At 39.7% G+C, this 22,519-nt stretch overlaps 1 protein-coding gene across 1 annotated transcript in view; it reads right to left on the bottom strand.

Moving 5' to 3' along the window:
* The window catches only part of LOC138852655 (uncharacterized), a 445,859-nt gene extending 428,035 nt beyond the window's left edge, over window positions 1-17,824 (bottom strand). The window contains exons 1-2 of the mRNA XM_070084742.1: window positions 16,509-17,824; window positions 16,016-16,344 (exon numbers count right to left, since the gene is read on the bottom strand). Coding sequence (XP_069940843.1) covers window positions 16,016-16,344; window positions 16,509-17,824 — 1,645 coding nt within the window. The remainder of the gene's footprint in view (window positions 1-16,015; window positions 16,345-16,508) is intronic.
* Between the last annotated feature and the right edge of the window lie 4,695 nt (window positions 17,825-22,519).

Here is a 22,519-nt window from a genome sequence, read left to right as displayed (position 1 = left end):
TACTGTTGAGTTTGAGGAAAATAACTCATTGCCTTTTCTAGATGTTTTAATTATTAAGAGTAATAATGAATTCAAATTTAAAATTTACAGAAAACCTACAAATAACTGTTCCTATGTCCACTATTATTCTTCCCATCAAGATAAAGTTCAACTGTCTGTTTTCTCATCAATGTTTTTGAGAGCTTTACGTATTTGTAGTCCAGAGTTCATAGATGAAGAAATATCCAAAATTTATGAAATAGCCATTGATCTGAAATACCCGAGAAATGTAATTGATAAATCATTTAAAATTGCTAGAAATACTTTTTACAACCCAAAAAGGGACAACCAACGTTATTCAACTAAAAATATGTTGGTTCTCCCTTACCATGAAAACTTGGTTGATATGCCTTCTCTTCTTAAGACTTTTAATATTAAAGTTGTATTTAAAAATCTTGATACAGTAAAAAAACTTTTGATAAAGAATTCCCCCCAAAATGCTGACGGATGTGTCTATAAGATTCCTTGTAAAATTTGCGATAAAGTTTATGACGGTCAAACCGGTAAAAATCTCGAACTTGGATTAAAACAACATAAATATAGCATTAGAACTGGACAAGATTCCAATGCTCTATTTATTCATGTGAGAGACTTTAACCATCCAATTGATTTTCAAAAAGTTGAGAAAGTTGTATCAAGCAAGTCCATGTTCGACAGGAATATAATTGAATCTTGTTTCATAAAAAGCAGTTTCGAAAATAATATGAATATTTCCTTAGGTTTATATAAATTAGATTGGTTAGAGTTTAATAATACAATGGACAAATAATAAACCTTATTTCTTGGGTAGAATAATTTGTTAGTGGGATGTCGGGAGGACCTGTCTAGTTGGACCAGTGGACCTACTGCAGTGTTCCTCTTTTCTTATGAGTCCGGTATTGTCGCGCGTCAGGTGTTTCTTTGTTGTGGGGTTGTGGGAGTTGACGGTGAGGTGTGGTCTAAGCCCTTTAATTGCCTCTCTTCTTCCTTTCATAGTTCCTTGACAATGTGAGTAGTCACGAAAGCACTTGGAATTTCACTACTCTTTCACAGAGGTTGTTTTGCATATTTTAAAATCACCTGTTTACTGTGATCTTATTGCATATATATATATATATATATATATATATATATATATATATATATATATATATATATATATATATATATATATATATATATATATATATATATATATGTCGTGCCGAATAGGCAGAACCTGCGATCTTGGCTTAAATAGCAACGCTCATCTTGCCATATAGGTCAAGTGAAAATTTGTGTATGCAATAATTTTGCCAAAATCATTCTGAACCTAACGAAAAAAATATATTTCACTGTGTTTGTTTAGTATTAAATTATTGTAAACAAATCTAAAATATATTTATTTGGGTTAGGCTAAAATAAATTGCGCTTGTTATAATAAGGTTAGGTTAGTTTTCTAAGTTCCTTTTGGCGCAAAATTATAAATTTTTACATTAACATTAATGAAAAAAATATATCTTTAAACGTATAAGAGAAAATTTTAGAAAGGACTTAATTTTAAATGGGCTTTTGCTAACTGACCAGTTTTGCATATTCGGCACGACATATATATATATATATATATATATATATATATATATATATATATATATATATATATATATATATATATATATATATATATATATATATATATATCAGTAACAACACTGCAATAGCCAAGGATTCGAACCCCTGTTGTGCTGGCCTGCCTCATGGTAAGCGAGAACCACTTGACGCTTTAAGCCACAGAACCACCCAACCGTACAACAATGGTGCAGCCAATGCACAGCTAGCTGTTGGGCCGCCATCCGAGGGCATACAGAGGTGTGGGAGTTTCTAAGCTAAATTCAGTCTCATCCCTGTTTCTTGAACTAGGCGCACAAGTAGTATTTATATATTATTGTAAACACAAAAAAGTGGTTTTGATCTATAACAACACTGTGCTAGCCAAGGATTCGAGCACATGTTGTACTGGCCTGCCTCATGGTAAGCGAGAACCACATAAGGCTAGTTCACCAAACAAGGATGAGAATGAAATTAGCTTAGAAGCTCCCACACCTCCGTATGCCCTCGGATGGCGGCCCAACAGCTAGCTCTGTGCTGGCTGCACCATTCTTGTAGGGTTGGGTGGTCCTGTGGTTTAAAGTGTCATGTGGTTCTCGCTTACCATGAGGCAGGCCAGCACAACATGGGTTCGAATCCTTAGCTAGTGCAGTGTTGTTACTGATTAATACCACTCGTTCGTGGTTACAATAATATATATATATATATATATATATATATATATATATATATTTTTTTTTTTTTTTTTTATTATCACACCGGCCGATTCCCACCAAGGCAGGGTGGCCCGAAAAAGAAAAACTTTCACCATCATTCACTCCATCACTGTCTTGCCAGAAGGGTGCTTTACACTACAGTTTTTAAACTGCAACATTAACACCCATCCTTCAGAGTGCAGGCACTGTACTTCCCATCTCCAGGACTCAAGTCCGGCCTGCCGGTTTCCCTGAATCCCTTCATAAATGTTACTTTGCTCACACTCCAACAGCACGTCAAGTATATATATATATATATATATATATTTATTATATATATATATATATTATTTATTATCACACTGGCAGATTCCCACCAAGGCAGGGTGGCCCGAAAAAGAAAAACTTTCACCATCATTTACTCCATCACTGTCTTGCCAGAAGGGTGCTTTACACTACAGTTTTTAAACTGTAGTGTAAAGCAACATTAACACCCCTCCTTCAGAGTGCAGGCACTGTACTTCCCATCTCCAGGACTCAAGTCCGGCCTGCCGGTTTCCCTGAACCCCTTCATAAATGTTACTTTGCTCACACTCCAAAAGCACGTCAAGTATTAAAAACCATTTGTCTCCATTCACTCCTATATATATATATATATATATATATATATATATATATATATATATATATATATATATATATATATATATATATATATATATATATACATATATGAAAGACAAGCCACAGGGGTGGAAATCTTTAGCTAATGTTCTTTCACATTTCTCAGTGCGTCATCAGGAGCTGTGCAATGTTGCAAAGGCAACAACAGGTGAAGTTTCCAGAGTATATTAGTGTGGAGGCACCAGCTAGTCGCTGTCTGGGAGAGGCAAGCAGGATGCTAATCACACACCGGTCCCCCGACACCCCACCCCTTATGGGGTCGAGTGGAGTAGGCCTCCCAGTTAATAGCGAGCCCTAAGCTTCTAACCGCTGGGAACAGGTCAAGTGATGTAAAAAAGTTACTTTACAATAGTGGATCATGACATACCTTCATTAACAACCTTGTAACTAATGAAATAGAGGGAAAAATCTTTCATTTGTCAACCGGTGTCGCAGAACCTTCGAGAATATTCAAGAAATACTCTCGGTGTCAGTCAATATGCAAGTGTGAATTCTCCTATTCAGGCTTTCTTTCTCATATTAACTAGGCTATATTTAATTTTAATGCCATTCCTATTATTATTAGCAAATGTCACCCACTAATATTATTATTAATATCATCACCATTATAATATTACCAGCAACTCGCAACGGACGTACACAGTGGGCACGACGGGCGTAATATGATGTTCAATTTGCAGACTCTGTTTGAACATAACCAAAACATCAGGAAACCCCCTGGCATAAGGAGCAATTCTGAGCTTTTGTATAACATTGTTGTTCATGGTTGTGCACAACTGACTTCACTAAATAACTATAGAGTTTGTACAGCCCATATTTTGAGTTATATATGGCGTTCTTATCATGTTTCAAGAGGACTCTATCATGTTTCTTTCCATGATGGAACTGTTGGGTACAATTATCTGGGTAGCAGCCGACTCTAGTGGGTGACTGCAAGAGCTGACATGGTTAAAGATCGCATTCGACACCTGGACTATCCTGATTCAGTACTGGTGTTGGGATAATCTGGTTTCTAGAGGTTTACCAGTTTGACCAATGTATGAGAGCGTGCAAAGGGTGCATGTGACCATGTAGACACCACCGATATTATTAGGTGGTGTATTTTTAATCAGTCTCTGTTTCACTGTCCCAGTGTTTGTGAAACTCAGATTTATATTGAGTTTCGTTAGTGCCTGCTGCAGGCAGACCAAATTGTCATTGTATGGTAAGACCAATACATTTTTCCTGTTAGGCGTTTCCTTAAGTTCAGTCCTGTAGAAAGTCTTCCTAGCTGACAGTAGGGCCTTCTCAATAAAATCGCTGGGATATCTCAGTTTTGTGGCTATGTTAAATATCTTGTTGATTTCGTCTAAATACTCAGGACTGCAGACATGCAAAGCTCTCAGGAAAATTATAAGAAAAGCATTCCTTTTAACCCTAGATTCATGACTGGTATAATAATGAATGTATGATGGCACATTGGTGGTCTTCCTGTAGACTGTAAATTGCCAGAAAAGACTCTAGAACACTTGAATCTACAACTCACCAATCGCAGATTCTCCTTTGCTGAGATTAGTGAAAGCCTACAGCATATTGTGACCTGTGTACAAACTAAAATGCATACTAATACTAGGCATGTTAAGCTACTGACAGGGCCTCACCAAAAGCGCCACCACCGATGATGCCAGCTGTCAGTAGGTATTACACTAACAACAGTACGACAGTGGGTGTGTTCTCAGACGCCTCACAGAGTGATAAATGGAAAACGAGGAGTAAGGGTAATTGGAGGAAGTCCACTCAACCTGTCTCCACTACACATACTCCGAAATGTCTCCTATGCCACGGGAAACGCTGGGTTCCATCCTGTGATAAGTTCACGACAGTACCCGACGAGAACTGTGACAATGAGGGTGGCACTTACCCGTCTCCTAGCACCTCCCTTGCTGTGACCTCCCTGACTACCCTTGATCAAACAGCATTACCAGTAACACTACTTACGTTACTGAATAAGCTTCTGGGCACAGAAGGGATTACGTTGTTTGATCAAGGAGCACAAATGTCTTTTATCTGCCGAAGTACATTACGTCAGCTCGATCTAACGCCATATAACAACATATCCTTAGACCTTATTGGATTTTTCCCGGGCCCTGGCAAACAATCGTATGATATAGCCAGTGTCACAGTTGCTCTGGGTGGCCAGCTACAAAGGATCATTGCATTAGTAGCAGATCATCTTCCTTATAATATACAAATGATAGGCCGGCTACATTAAAGGAGGCCAATATAAAATTTTCCCACTTTGATTTTAAGTCTGACAACGTCGGGCCAATAGACCTATTAATTGGCGGCGACCACTACAGCAAAGCTGTGCAGGGAATGACAACAATAAATGGCCTCTCCCAGATGAGTACAGCTGGCGGCCATATGATATTTGGGCCACTCCACAAGGGTGGAGGAAGTGACCGCAAAGACAGTGACACGGTCGAAAGTGTCCTAGTGACGGGAATTACTGACCACCACTCTCCTTCCACTACTATGCACTCAGCTGGTCAGTACGTCAGTACGACAAGTTGAAGAATTGAGACACTTACGTAACATATGGGAATCTTTATTGAAGAAACGTTTTGCCACACAGTGGTTTCATCAGTCCAATACAAAGCAGGAAAGTGTAAGGAGACGAGGAGTTTGATGAAATCAGTCCCTCAGCCTGGAATTGACGTGTTCAGTCCATCACTCTTGTAGGAAGTACAGCATAGGGCCAGAGAGGTGGCTTATATGCTGCAGTACGGTGAGTCGAAGCAGGAGGAGGCGGGATCACAGTGGGTCTATCCACTAGTGTAAGTAGGTCTTCGTCCAAAGGTTGGACAAGTGTTGAAGAATTCTTGATGCAAAGAATTCTTGATACAAAGAATTCTTCAACACTTGTCCAACCTTTGGATGAAGACCTACATACACTAGTGGATGGTCCCACTGTGATCGCTCCTCCTCCTCCTGCTTCGACTCACCTGACTGCAGTATATAAGCCACCTCTCCGGCCCTATGCTGTACTTCCAACAAGAGTGATGGACTGAACACATCGATTCCAGGCTTAAGGACTGATTTCCTGAAACTCCTCCTCTCCTTATAACTTCCTGCTTTCTACTGGATTGATGAAGCCACTGTCAGTAACCTGGTGTCGGGTTACTGACTGTTGGCGACGGACCACCACCGACCCCTCCCCCCACCTCATGCCAGCAGACAGTCTGCTTGAACAGAGCTGTTGAGCCTGAGTTTCCCGTTGATGGATTTAAGTGCTCCCAACTAGACAAACTCATGACAGCTACTTCTCGTGTCTACACCTCCCTATAAGTACTGGGAAAGGGTGAATCCTCTGAATCCATGAAAGATTGGGTAAAGAAAGTACAGCAAGAAAGATTCTCGGCTGACTATGATTTCTTAAAGAGCGGGAGACGATCAGTAAAGAAACCGGATTTAATACGAACACTGGAACTCTACCTAGACTCAGAGAACCAAACATAGGTGCCGAAGAATACAGAATTCCTACCTACCAGGAAGTACAATACCTACTATCCTAGTACCCAAGCGCCATTGGCTGTCGAAGCTGATTATTAATGATGCCCAGCTACGAGTATCAGGGGGTGGAGTCCGTGACACTCTATGTTGAGAAATGGCATTACCAGTTAAGTTTAAAGACTTACACTTAACTTAAAAGGACAACTCATCGCCTGCACAGCCGCCCCTGCAGACGAGGTCTAGAAGCTGTCGAAACCATCTCAACATGGGCTGTCAAGAAATATAATTTGTAAGATTATAAATTACCCCTAGGGGGTGTTATGTCAGCATATTTCATTCAATGATGGCTGACGACTTACTTGTGTGGACTCAATGGTCCACATATCACCGGGGTTTATGATAAGTGACTAACTCATGACTTTATACTCAACTACACAGTCAATAGTAGTACATCACGAGTTAGAACACTTACCTGGGTATATGTATCTGACTCGAGAAATCGTAATGACACGATTGCAAACAAACCATACCCCCGGCCAGGATTGAACCCACGGTCATAGAGTCTCAAAACTCCAGCCCGTTGCGTTAGCCACTAGACCAGCTAGCCACAATAAGATTCATCCAGCCCGTGGCTAACACGATGGGCTGGAGTTTTGAGACTCTATGACCGCGGGTTCAATCCCGGCCGGGGGTATGGTTTGTTTGCAATCGTGTCATTACGATTTCTCGAGTCATGTTGATGGCAGTGAAGGGACTTGAGCTAGAGTTCGTCACGGCCACGCTAGCTGGAGATTCGTCTGTAAAAACTTGCATTTGTGGTCACAGAGGTGCCTGTGCTAACCTTCCTATGGTGTAGAAATATACCTAGTTGGATGAATCTTATTGTGGCTAGCTGGTCTAGTGGCTAACGCGACGGGCTGGAGTTTTGAGACTCTATGACCGCGGGTTCAATCCCGGCCTGGGGTATGGTTTATATGTATCTGACCCGTAATTACGCCCGGATATCCTTTGAGTTGATTGAAGAATAGTGTTTTTTGAAGAATGTCGCACTACACTCTGTTGGACTGCAACACTCGTTGTTACACTGTTCATCAATAATTGTTCACACAATATCACTAAGAAGTTGATCACACTTCTCTGTAAGCGTTTATTGTGTTTGTGAGACACTTTGTCCACACTAACGCACAGATCAGTGTTCTTTGTTGGTTATCCTGGCGTCAGTGTCACTCTCAGTAGAGTCAAAAGTAATCTGCCCGACACCACAGCGCCCCACGCCATTGCTCCCCTAGCACAAAAAAAAAAAGCTGACCTAGTACCTTGCTTCCTTGCCACTTCCTCGATGAAGCAAAGCAGAATGTTTGATTCTTGTTGTCTTAAGCATAGACAACAATGTCCACTATTTTTACCATGGTAATAAAGTGGGAGCAGGATTTTCCTTAATTGTCCTGCTAAAATAAGAAATATACTGTCTCTTATTAGAATACACTCTGCAACACTGGACTGCAAGGAGCAGAGGTCATTTGACCACGTCGCAGTACGGCATCTGTGATCAATTACTCACTGTAGCAGTAAACAAGACGCTTGCCCCTTCTGAGAGGGCTTGGCCCCTCAGGGCTGAAAGGGCTGAAGGGGCTGAAGGGGACTGAAGGGGGCTGATACCCCTCTCCTGGAGAAAATTTCTCCACACTGGGGGCCAGCGGAGGTTCGCTGCAGGTGAACTATTCATCACTTAACATTAATTTAATTTTCTCACTCGCCACCACTGCTGCTTGTCTTTTCTGAACAGCTTTAGTCTGTGTGGTTTCTGGAGAATCACTAATTTTGTTTTCAACACTGTGTAATTCTAACGGCACTAGTTTATTTATTGTCCGCTTATTCACTACACCTTTGCTCAAAACATCAACTGTCCTGATGATTCCATTTGCACCAGGATATATGGTCACAATTTTTCCAAGTGGCCATTGGGACCTCGGACCATCATTGTCGATAATCACTATGTCACCAGGTCTTAAGGACTTATGATTTTCAGGAACACCAGCTCCATAGAAGTGTTCTCTCAATGAGGTGAGATAGTCTTCTCGCCAATTTTTTTCCCAACGTTCAATCACTTTATTAAGGTGTTTGAATTTACGTCTGAGTTGCTCAGGTTCGAAATAAGTAGGATCCTCTATTATTTCTTTATCATTCATGGGAGGAACAGGTTCGAGCCTTCTGCTATGGAGTAAATTGTCCAGATCATCGGTAACATAAGTTAGAGGTCTGTTGTTGACTCTATTTTCTATTTCAGTCACAGCTGTACGGAATTCTTTTAAGTCGATTCTTTGACGATGAAGAGTCTTCCTTAAACAACGTTTTACAATGCCGATCATTCTTTCATAAAATCCGCCGTGCCATGGAGATTTAGGAGGAATGTATCTCCAGAGACAACTGCGTTGATTCAGCATCTGTTGTACTTCTGGTTGATCAAAGATCTTGCTTATATAAGCAGCACCAGCAACAAAGTTCGTTGCATTATCTGAAATCATCAGTCTGGGACATGCCCTTCTGGCTGCAAACCTTCTGAATAATTTGATAAAGGTTTCAGCAGAAATGTCAGTGGCTACTTCTAGATGTACTGCTCTAGTCGTAGCACAAGTGAACAAACAGATGTACACCTTGATGGGAACTTTGTCAACTGTTTTGGTTAAAATTATTGGTCCAGTGTAATCTACACCTGTCACCTCAAATGGAGTGATATGACAAACTCTTTCAGAGGGATATGGAGGTGGACCTGGATACTGACATACTCGCATATCATAGTGACGACAAGTAATACAGTCCCTTATTTGTTTTTTCACACTTTGTCGACCTTGAGGTATCCAGTAGGATTGTCGTATATGACAAAGTGTGTCAGCTACCCCACCATGTAACACGTTACTGTGGGCGTTTTGCACAATCAGTTTTGTTAGCCAATGATTCTTGGGGATCAATATTGGATGTATGGCTTCTTTAGGTAGTGAAGAATTATGAATTCTTCCTCGACATCTTATAATCTTTTCTGAGTCGAGATAAAGTCCTAAAGAATTAATCATAACAAGTTACTTTGGGGATTTATCTTGTGATTCTAGAAATTTATATTCTGTAGAGAAAACATCTTTCTGTATTAGTTTCATCCAGTATTTAATGGGCTCAAGATATTCATAATCAAGTTTTATTCCTTTAATGAATTTAAAGACAAGAGCTGTAACTCTTAAGAGTTTACCCAAAGATGAGTATTTAGATCCATCAATGACTATTTCTGTTGTGTCTGCAGTATTTACACAACTTATTTCTGCTGTGTTCAAGCAGACTGTTTCTTCTGGCATAATGTGAGCTTTTTGCTGAGGCCAGTTATTTCCATTAGAGAGCCAGTTCGGTCCGTGGAGCCATAATTTATTATCCACAAATTTCTTGAGTGGGACACCACGTGACAATATGTCAGCTGGATTCTCTTGGGTAGAGACGTGGAGAAAGAGATAATCTCCCTGCATCTCTTTTATTTCTGCTACTCTGTTCTGTACATAGACCAACTTACTCTTATTATTTCTTAACCACTGGAGAACTGCTTCATTATCACTCCAGATCACGGTTTTCTCAATAGTGAGATGATCAAGTACTTTGTTGAGATAGACAGCTAATTTTGTACCTACATAGAGTGCTGTCAGTTCCAATTGTGGTACTGTTATGACCTTCAAGGGTGCTACCCTGGCCTTTGAAGTAATTAGTGTACTTCCTTCAGCATTACTCATGTAAGCTACAGCGCCATAACCTCTGGTTGACGCATCACAGAACACATGTAATGTGTAATTGTTTCCCTCTTGACCTATTTGATGAAGTTGCTTAAACTCCCTGGATATTTCATCCCATGCTTGACTCATTTCTAGAGGCAAGTTCTCATCCCATCCAATTTTGAGTTTCCATGCATCTTGCATAAGCATTTTACCTTTTATGGTAATTGGTGAGACGAGTCCTAGAGGATCAAAACATTGTGATACCTCTGACAGTAAACTACGTTTAGTGAGTGTACTGCATGATTTATTGTTTATCCTTTTGAGACTCAAAGTATCTTCCTGTGTGTTCCAATTAAGTCCCAGCAAATTGTTGCAATTAGGAATTTCAGCTTCAGGGAAATCTTCTTTGATAAGTTCCCTTAATTGCTTTGAATTTGTATTCCACATCCTTAGAGGCATATTTGCTTCTTTCATCTCCTTGTTAGCTTCTCTGTATAAGGATTTCAAATCCTCCTCTTTATTCACAGTACCTTGAAGATTGTCCACATAGAAACTTTTCTTTAAGATTTCTTTGAAGGGACTTTCAGATTTCTTCAAATGAGCATTTAGAGTAGCTTCTAGTAAGAATGGAGAGGATGTTGCACCAAATAATACTGATTTGAAACGATAAGTTTTCACAGGACTTTGAGGATCATGAGGATTTTCAGGCCACAAGAATCGAGTATAATCTCTATCTATTTCTTGTAGTCCTACTCTTAAGAAAGCTTTGGAAATATCAGCCGTGTAGGCATATGGGTTTGTGCGAAATTTCATAAGCACGTCTCCAAGCTTCTCAGTTAGTGAGGGTCCGGTCATCAGACAGTCATTAAGACTTGCTACATCTTTATTTGCACGTGCGCTGCAATTATATACAACACGTAGTGGAGTGGTTTCAGAATCTTTTCTGACTCCATGGTGCGGGAGATAATGAGCTTCTGTCTTCAACTTATCTTCGACTATTTCCTCAATGAATTTATTGTCCAACAGTTCTTGTATGATATTATCATAGACAGTCAGTAGCTCTGGATTCTTCCTGAGCACATGTATTTGTGCTTTCATCTGTCCGAAAGCCATGCGATAATTGCTAGGCAGATGTGGTGGATTCAATTTCCATGGTAACCTAACCCAATACTGTCCATCTCCATATTTGACAGTGTCCAAATATTGGTTATAAGTCTGAGACTCTTGTGGGCTTGGTTTATTTACATCAATACCTATCGCATCTAAATCCCACAACTTATCAACTGGTTCATTCATTTCTTCCAGTAATGATAATTTTTGCTGTGGTACATGATCAGTGGTTATTCTCGTAACTAGTACATTTTCCACTGAATCAATATCAGCTTCTTTCCCACTTTGAGAGGGAATGGGACCACATATCATGTGGCCTCCTGCTGTTTTCAGCAAGTGAACATCATGTTTACTTACTATATTTTGCACAAAACAGTGATAATAATCACTTCCAATGATTAAATCAATTGGACTAATTGTGTCCGTCTGTATGTCAGGACAGGCTAACTTGACCTTAGCTGCTTTCAGTGCTGCAACTGTTTCTTTTAATCCCTGGATCTGCACAGACTTAGGCAAATCATCTACTACCACAGTTTCTACTGTCTTTTTCCTGTTTCCTAGACCAACAGTGATTCTGGCTAGGTCATATGTCTGTTTACCAGAATTGTGGAAAAAACCAGCTATATCTAACTGTATTTTGGCATAGGGTTGTTTATTCAGTTTCTGCAACACTGTTCTTCTTATGAAGGACCTTTGTGAGCCTTGATCAAATAGAGTTAGCACATTGGTTTTGTGTAATTTATTAGATAACTCAATTCGAGCTATCGGGAGAGCAGTTGCTTTAAACTTATCTCTCACATTTAATGCTGCTGCTTGTTGACTTCCTGATTCTGTGGAAGTCTTCTGCTGTTCAGCGAAAGTATTTGGGCATAATGCTGTATGATGCATACCCTTGCATTTAAAACACTTCTTCAGTGAGCATTTTCCTCCCTTGTGTTCACCTAAACACTTGATGCACCTTTTCAGCTGATGAACACGTTGTTTACGTGCCTCCATTGATGTGTATTGACTACAATACTGTGCCCAATGTGTTCCATCACAAAGTACACATTTTGGAGTACGTTTATGTATGACAGTCTGTTTACTGTCTGTTGTATTCACAGCTTGATAAATGCCTATATGGGATTTCCCATTCTGTGGTTTAGTGGGAGTAGGTATACTCTTTTTATACTGAGTTGAAGGTTTGTTATCCACGGGATTTGTGGATTTTTCATCTTGTCTCGTTGCTTGCATGCATGAAACAATTGTTTGTAAACCATTGCTTATTTCCTCACAAGTGAAATAGCGTTTATTGAACATAATATTTAATCGTTCAATAGTTTGTGGTGACAACTTATCTTGTACAATACCACTGATAAACCAATCACATTGCCTTAGGTCATATTTAGCATCTAGAGATCTGAGACTATTGTCTAATGTAATTCTAAATGCCTGTAAGTCTGAAAAACAATGTTTGGGTGGCTTCAAGCTTGATATTAAGACTGCATGTCTAACTCTAGCCTTGTCAGCATCAAAATAATTGTCTGGTAAGACACGTAAGGCTATTTGATAATTGCCTTTGACCACCGGAAATGACTTAATCAGTTCATAGGGTTCTCCCTTCACAAGACATTTAAGGTAATTGAACTTAGCAATCTCATCTATGTCAGTTCGTGAATTTACTATGGATTGAAAACCACTAATGAATTCTTCATAATTATGACCTTGGAAATTAGGTAATGACAATGTAGGTAAGCTTGGTAATGGGACACTTGTTGTTACAGGTGTAACAGGTGTTTGACCACTAGTTACAGTAGGTCTCTGTGACAGAGTTTTGCGGCAGATAGCCTGTACTCCTGTCCACCTTAACTGTTGATTACTAAAAGTATCCAAAACATTTTTAATTTCATCCTCAGACGGATCTGATTCAAGAAATTTATTTTCATAATGTGTATAGTCTGAATTAATTATTTCCAGACGTTGTGTAAATAATTCGAATTTGACCTCAAGATCATCAAAATCTATGTTTGTATCTTGAGTTAATCCTATACAGACTGAAATTAGATTTTCTAATTGTGTAATCTTAGTCTGTAAAGACTGAAACTGAGTTTTCAAACAAGCCATTTTAATGGTATACTGAAAATTCTAGCACCACACTTAGAGTGTTTAAAAAACACTGTACTGCTATAAACAGCTGAGTTTTTGTTATGCTTAAGTCAGCAATAATCGAGTCAGACACTACTGACCCACTAAGCTTAACCTCAGGGTCAATGACCATGAAGGGTACACAGTACATGTGGCTGGTGTTTATGGCTTGAGTTTGCTGTGTCAGCCTGACCACGATGATTAATCGTGAACAACGTTATACACTTCATTCACTATACACTATAAATGTCACTGTATAACTGTAAATCACACGTGAATATTACTTACACATATATAAATTTCACTGTTAATATATATTTGAAAGCTTACACTTTATATATAAGTTCCTTTAATATAACAGGTAAATCTATAAGAAACAAACTTTAACACAATCTTGTCTCTTAATTTCTGTCTATAAACATTATAAACACTGTGTATATACACTCAGACAAACTGAACATCAATTGGGTTGCTGTTGTCTTAATCAGCACTTTCGAGATTGGAGCAGTGGATGGAGGGTGTGGGTGAGTCACCCAGCTCCCGTTTTCTTTGGGTGAACGCTGGGTGAGCGCCCGTTTTCTTTTGGCTGCCCATTCTCTGTGATTGAGTCTGGAGGGACTCATTTATACTGATTTATATTGTAAAACACTAGTTTTACAGCTTTTTTCGAAGGACCTTGGCTCATAGGTTATTTGTACACTGTAGTACAACATATTTGGACCACAGTGTGGTCTTTATCCGGTTCGAGCACGACCAATTATGTTGAGAAATGGCATTACCAGTTAAGTTTAAAGACTTATACTTAACTTAAAAGGACAACTCATCGCCTGCACAGCCGCCCCTGCAGATGAGGTCTAGAAGCTGTCGAAACCATCTCAACATGGGCTGTCAAGAAATATAATTTGTAAGATTATAAATTACCCCTAGGGGGTGTTATGTCAGCATATTTCATTCAATGATGGCTGACGACTTACTTGTGTGGACTCAATGGTCCGCATATCACCGGGGTTTATGATAAGTGACTAACTCACGACTTTATACTCAACTGTGCAGTCAATAGTAGTACATCACGAGTTAGAACACTTACCTGGGTATATGTATCTGACCCGTAATTACGCCCGGATATCCGTTGAGTTGATTGAATAGTGTTCTTTGAAGAATGTCGCACTACACTCTGTTGGATCGCAACACTCGTTACACTGTTCATCAATAATTGTTCACACAATATCACTAAGAAGTTGATCACACTTCTCTGTAAGTGTTTATCGTGTTTGTGAGACACTTTGTCCACACTAACACACAGATCAGTGTTCTTTGTTGGTTATCCTGGCATCAGTGTCACTCTCAGTAGAGTCAAAAGTAATCTGCCCGACGCCACAGCGCCCCACGCCGTTGCTCCCCTAGCACAAAAAAAAAGCTGACCTAGTACCTTGCTTCCTTGCCACTTCCTCGATGAAGCAAAGCAGAATGTTTGATTCTTGTTGTCTTGAGCATAGACAACAATGTCCACTATTTTTACCATGGTAATAAAGTGGGGGCAGGATTTTCCTTAATTGTCCTGCTAAAATAAGAAATATACTGTCTCTTATTAGAATACACTCTGCAACACTGGACTGCAAGGAGCAGAGGTCATTTGACCACGTCACAGTACGGCATCTGTGATCAATTACTCACTGTAGCAGTAAACAAGACGCTCGCCCCTTCTGAGAGGGCTTGGCCCCTCAGGGCTGAAAGGGCTGAAGGGGCTGAAGGGGACTGAAGGGGGCTGATACCCCTCTCCTGGAGAAAATTTCTCCACACTCTACAAAAATACATCAGTCCTAGTAGATACCTAAGGGCACCCAGAACGACAAAACACAATTAATGAGCTGTTTGCCTTGTCGTCATTCTCATAGACGTCCTCGGCATATCCCTGACTGGATCAGCTAATCAGACATAAACCCCTCTATTCGACACAAATGGAGCTAATTATGGGTCTGGCTGGATTACCAGGTTTATATGCAATGATTAACCCATACATGTATGGTTAAGATGGGATGATGGTTATGAATTTTTTAATTAGTTCATCTTTGCCTTTCAATAGTAGGTTTGTTGATTTGTTAAAGTTACTATCAAGCGAATCTGAGTGATTCTTCCTGAGTTTGTAATAATTAATTCTAAAGTCATGAGATTATTTATCTTACTTTGGTAATCAACTTTGTATTCAAAATTCCTTATGATTTTATTTTGTCTACTTTAGTAACACAAATTTTCATTATTTTTAAGATATTCATATGACTTAAATACTTTCTGAGGGAAACTGAGATTTTGTTGTACCATGGAACTATAAATCATGGTACAACAAAATCTCAGTTTCCCTCAGAAAGTATTTAATTAACTCTGTGAATATCTTAAAAAATGAAAATTTGTGTTACTAAAGTAGACAAAATAAAATCATAAGGAATTTTGAATACAAAGTTGAATACCAAAGTAAGATAAATAATCTCATGACTTTAGAATTAATTATTACAAACTCAGGAAGAATCACTCAGATTCGCTTGATAGTAACTAAACTACCATTAATTTCATCAACATTCAAATCTCCTGCACTCAGATTAACAGCGATCAGATCAACAACGCTCACATCAACGCTCAGATTATCAACAATCAGGTAATCAATACTCAAGTAACCATCACTCAGATAATTATCACTCAGGTAACCAACACTCAGGTAATTATCACTCAGGTAATAAACGCTCAGGTGATCATCACTCTGATAATTATCACTCAAGTAACCAACAATCAGGTAATCATTACTCAGGTAATCAACACTCAGGTAATCATCACTCAGATAATTATCACTCAGGTGATCATCACTCTGATAATTATCACTCAAGTAATCAACACTAAGGTAATCATTACTCAGTTAATCAATACAACATCATCCTTCATGTACACTACTATGACCAACACTACGTCACCAATCATGTTCACCAACATGACCACCACTACATCACTATTCATGTTCACTATCATGACCACCACTACATCACTATTTATGTTCACTAACATGATCAGCACTACACCATTCATGTTCATTACCATGACCAGCACTACATCACTATTCATGTTCACTATCATGACCAGCACTAAATCACTATTCATGTTCACTAACATGACCACCACTACATCACTATTTATGTTCACTAACATGACCAGCACTACACCATTCATGTTCACTACCATGACCAGCACTAAATCACTATTGGTGTTCACTAACATGACCAACACTACATCACTATTCATGTTCACTAACATGACCACCACTACATCACTATTTATGTTCACTATCATGATCAGCACTACATCACCATTCATGTTCACTACCATGACCAACACTACATCACTATTCATGTTCACTAACATGACCAGCACTACATCACTCTTCATGTTCACTAACGTTACCAGCACTACATCACTATTCATGTTCACTAGCATTACCAGCACTATATCACTATTCATGTTCACTAACATGACCAGCACTACATTAATATTCATGTTCACTAACGTGACCAGCACTACATCACTATTCATGTTCACTAACAAGACCAGCACTGCATCACTATTCATGTTCACTAACATGACCAGCACTGCATCACTATTCATGTTCACGAACATGACCAGCACTGCATCACTATTCATGTTCACGAACATGACCAGCACTGCATCACTATTCATGTTCACTAACATGACCAGCACTGCATCACTATTCATGTTCACTAACATGACCAGCACTGCATCACTATTCATGTTCACTAACATGACCAGCACTGCATCACTATTCATGTTCACTAACATGACCAGCACTGCATCACTATTCATGTTCACTAACATGACCAGCACTACATCACTATTCATGTTCACTAACATGACCAGCACTGCATCACTATTCATGTTCACGAACATGACCAGCACTACATCACTATTCATGTTCACTAACATGACCAGCACTACATCACTATTCATGTTCACTAACATGACCAGCACTGCATCACTATTCATGTTCACGAACATGACCAGCACTACATCACTATTCATGTTCACTAACATGACCAGCACTACATCACTATTCATGTTCACTAACATGACCAGCACTGCATCACTATTCATGTTCACGAACATGACCAGCACTACATCACTATTCATGTTCACTAACATGACCAGCACTACATCACTATTCATGTTCACGAACATGACCAGCACTACATCACTATTCATGTTCACTAACATGACCAGCACTGCATCACTATTCATGTTCACTAACATGACCAGCACTACATCACTATTCATGTTCACTAACATGACCAGCACTACATCGCCAATCATACTCGTGTATATTCATACCGACATTTTTAAAAGCCAGAATAATTTATTTGTAACGCTGCTGATGATAAAAGACATGAATCAACACAGATGCAACAAACAAAATATTAATTGTTCCTGTAAAACATCTACATATGTTTTAGAGGGACGGAGTTATAATTGACTGATGTTGATGTTGTTGCTGCTGTTGTTGTTGCTGCTGTTGTTGTTGCTGCTGCTGTTATTGCTGTCGTAGTTGTAGGAAAGCAAAAGCCTTATTTGTGTCAAAATGGACGACAGAGAAGGATCGAAAATGATAAGGATGGAGGATGAGGAAAGGATGGAGGGTGAGTTTACTGGAGTATGAGCGAGGGATGGAGGTTAAGAAAGAGTGGAGGATGAGAGATATAAAGGTTGTGACTGGGATGAAGGGTGAGAGGGATGGAGTGTGAGAGGGATGGCGTGTGAGAGGGATGGAGTGTGAGAGAGGAATGGAGGGCGACTGTAACATTACCATTCTCTTTCTCTACCTATTTCATTAGCTCCAGGAAGCAGTAGACAATTTTGAGCAAGTCACAAGTTGCACAGCAATCCTCAATTTCAGTACAGTAGAATGTAAATAATTATAAACTCTCTATTGAACATGCAATAAACCCCAGCGGGTCATACAACGTTTTACGACATCAATGAACTGGAACTGCTGGGTTTTTTTATCAAGAAATATTCAAAAGTTACAAATATACAGTTGAATAAAAACTTCTTAAATGAGGTAAATGGTCCCTTAAGAATCTTTTTCAACTTTACTCTGACAAGTTGTCCCAATTTCATATCAGTAAAGTACTTGTTAGTACTAGCTGCTGCAAATATCCTCCTAGAACTCTAGCCTACTCACTGTGGCACACAGGGCAGGATTTATAAGGGGGTAAAGGGGGCAGCTGCCACGGGCATCCCTGCCAGAGGGGCTCCCAGATGAAGGAATTCCTTTATAACAAAATGTAACAATAATACAATTAGTTTAATTAATAAAAGGAATTAACAAATATAGTGTGTGGGGGGGATCACAAAACAGCAAGAAAGGGTGCCCCTACCCCCTCTCCCTTTGGATAGCTTCACTTGACTTAACTATTTCTGGTTTGCATCAGTTTATAGGTAAATGACTAAACCATGAGGTCAGAGGTGACCAGGGTGCACATACGTGTGTGTGTGTGTGTGCATGTGTGTCTGTGTCTGAGTGTGTGAGGTAGCTATTGCGTATATGGCTTTGATTGGCTATGTCGACATCAGAAGGGCTATTTCTTGATAGTGTCAGTGCAGAGGTCAATGACCAACGAGTTAATTGTTGGCCTGGGGCTATATATATGTCTGTGTGTTCGTCGACTGCTTTTAGTGCTAGGATAAAGCATAGAGAGACGGATGCCTCTTGTAGGGGGTGATGAAGTGAAGACATCTTCCTTCTTCCTCCTCTCCCCAGGCAAACACAACTGCTGGGAACACTTCTAAGCCACCATTTGTCAGGTTATTACGTGTGTGTTTAGTAGCAGAGATAAATGATGCTTCTTAGAGGCTTCTTTATTTGCGGTTCGTGATACACAGGTAATGTGTTCAAGTGCCCTAGCCCTGGAGGGCCATGCCCAGCGAGGGAGAGAGAAGTGACAGGTGTTGACTCTAGGTTGGGCTGCCGCCGACTGAGAGGGAGGCAAGCCTGGGCATGCCCACCCAGAGACTTGCCTTCTGGTGGAAACTATGGGAACTAGCCATGTAGGCTTACTGCCTACATGAATGTGCAAGTTCGAATCCTACTGTGGACTGAGAGATAATGTTTGTAAATAATTTTGAAACGTTTACTCATTAAACATACCTAAGAGTTGCACATGTGTCTAATTTATCAACTTATCGGTTCTCCGAACCATTCATCTACAAACCAGTACTTTCCTATATTGTTTCTAAATCTAACTTACCTAATTTGAATCCATTACTGCTCCAGTGGTGACCTGTACTTAGTTCCAGTGGGGATCTGCACTTAGCTCTGTGAGGACGTGACTAGTGTACTGTTTGTGAATCTGAAACAAGATGCCCTCCATTGAACAACTTTACCAGCAGCTTAATTAAAGAGGAGCTTAGGGTAGCTAAGCTCGAGATACGGCGATTGACGGAGGAAAACAAGAGGATTCGTACTAATCCTACCGCTGTGAGTCCTCAGGTCAGGTGGGGAACCTGGTCAGTGACTGGACAACATGGAATGCAGCTGAAGGTCAAGAAAACTAATGGAGTGGCAGAAACAATGAAGATCCAGAAGACTGCTGTGAAAACTTCAAACCCATTTTCGTTATTACCCGACGAATGTGGGTTGTCTACTGGGAACATAATGAGTGCCAAGGAACATTGGCAGATGAGGGTGAGTTGACATCCCTTGAAACCCCAACAAAGATCATTCCAATGAAGGCCATCCCAACGTAGACCATCTAGAATGCCACGACGAACTCTATCAGTGAAGGTAAGAACATTGTTTTAGTTGGGGACAGTCAGGTTAAGTTTATGGATAGGGCTTTTTGTCTTAGGGGTAGGAAGAGGAGGCAGAAAATATGTTCTCCTGGGGCTGGGATGGGGGATATTGTTAGCCGTCTAGACGATATCACAAAAGGTTATGGGAGCAATCCTATTACCTGCCTTAGTGGAGGAGGCAACGATGTTGACAGATATAGGAGTGAAGACCTGATTAGCAGGTATAGGACAGCAGTAGAGATAATCAGGAAGAAGGGTGGGAACCTTGTGATATGTGGCATTTTGCCAGGAGAGAAGTTGGAAATGAATGGTTGTCCAGGGCAATTGGTGTCAATTGCTGACTGGACAAACATTGTAAGGAAAATGCAGTAACATTCAAAGACAACTGAGACTTCTTCTATGGCAGAAATAACATGTATGCCAGGGTTTGGGGTGGGAGCACTGACCAATGCAGTGGAGGGAGTTGTTAAGTCTTTAAACTAAAAATTGATAGTGGTATGGATTTTTGTGGAAAATCAATGAATTCTCAGTGTAGCGATAGTGTGAGTTTTAGGGAAAACAGTTACAGGCAGAATGAGGTAGAGTTATTGGTGAATATTGGAAAGCCAGTGGTACTAGATGATAAAGACAGTAACAGGTATAGTGAAGGAACAGAAATCAGCACATATCAGAGATATGTTAATAGTTGTAGTGCAAGAAATAAGATGGATGAACTGAGATTAGTTGCAAGTGTGGGTAACATTGATGTTTTTGCCATAATTGAGACGTGGTTTAATATGAATATTCGGGACATGCCTGCTGAAGATCACATTCAGGATTTTAAATTGTTCGAAGTAGACAGAAGTGTCGGAAAGGGGGGTGGGGTGGCACTTTATAACCGAGAGCGTTTAAACTGTTGCATAAAAACGGGTATAAAGTCTGAAACACATACTGAGTCTGTTTGGGTAGAATTTTCAGAGGGGCACGAAAAATTGATTTTAGGTGTGATATACAGTCCTCCAAACTTGGACAGAGACCGAGGAAGACTACTGTGGGAAGAAATTGTTAGAGCCACAAGGAACGATAATGTTGTAATTCTAGGAGACTTTAACTTTAGTCATATTGATTGGAATTTCTTGGCAGGGAATTTTGAGTAACAACTTCTTAGAGGTAGTTCAAGATTGTTTTCCAAAGCAGTTTGTTACAGAACATACAAGGGGAGAGAACCTACTTGGTTCTGGCAAACAAGAGTCGCTTGTTAACAAGGCTGATGTAGTAAGCGTGAATGCATTAAGAAAAAATATAAGTTGCGATTCAGACTGAGTGCTAGAGTACTACCCAGGAAATTTACTTAGGGAAGTCAAGAATGAGCATATTATTTAATGTTATTCCACGGTATATTAACCTACGATGATCATTCTGGTCTGATCTGAAAACTAATAAAGTACTGTAAAATGTTTGTTTTAAAGCATTTTTCATTATATGTGACTGTATGTATGTGGCTGAGATGGAAATAGTGATTAACATAATTTGTGCTTCATGTACATTTAATAATAAAAATAATGATGCAGTCTGATTCCTCATGCCTTAAAACATATGAAATGTTTAATCATTCATGTTTTTATCTTATCTGCCTGCTATATATGACAATGAGAGTATGTAATTTTTAGGCCTACTGAGTTTCGAGTGAGGGGAGGGGTTACCGTGGAGAGCCTAAGGGAAATTATTTTAACTCTCCCTAGGGATCGATTATTCTTGAGTCAAAGAATTAGCAAAGCATCATGTGCGAACTTTAACACGTACAAGTGACCAGTAGCAAGGGTTAGGTAAAGTAGATGTGTCAGGTTGCTATAAGTAAGTTGTACAAGTAAGAGATAGCATGCATTTAAGCAAGACTTAACTACCATGGGCCAAAATTCATGCTGTCTAGCTTGTCAATGTCCACTCATATGACGACGGATTTTAACATGGATAACGATCTTTAAACAAAAATTTGCAAACACTGAAGCTCCCAGACCTTCGTGTGACTGCTTCAGTTGTGGCAATTAAAACAGCCTCAAGCAACACCCGCCTCTGTAGGTCGTTTTCGTGGATGCCAGTCGTGCCTCAATAACCATTGTTAAGTGTCCAGGTGTTTTCGAGTCCACGAACTCTAATTTCCAACGATCTAGCGATTTCTCTCGCATGCTTCCTGCTTCATCCTCAACACGGTGTAATTCATACTTCCGTGCAGGTCGA

This window comes from Cherax quadricarinatus, chromosome 13 (assembly GCF_038502225.1).
Source record: "Cherax quadricarinatus isolate ZL_2023a chromosome 13, ASM3850222v1, whole genome shotgun sequence".
NCBI lineage: Eukaryota > Metazoa > Arthropoda > Malacostraca > Decapoda > Parastacidae > Cherax > Cherax quadricarinatus.
This window is presented reverse-complemented; position numbering and strand designations above follow the sequence as displayed.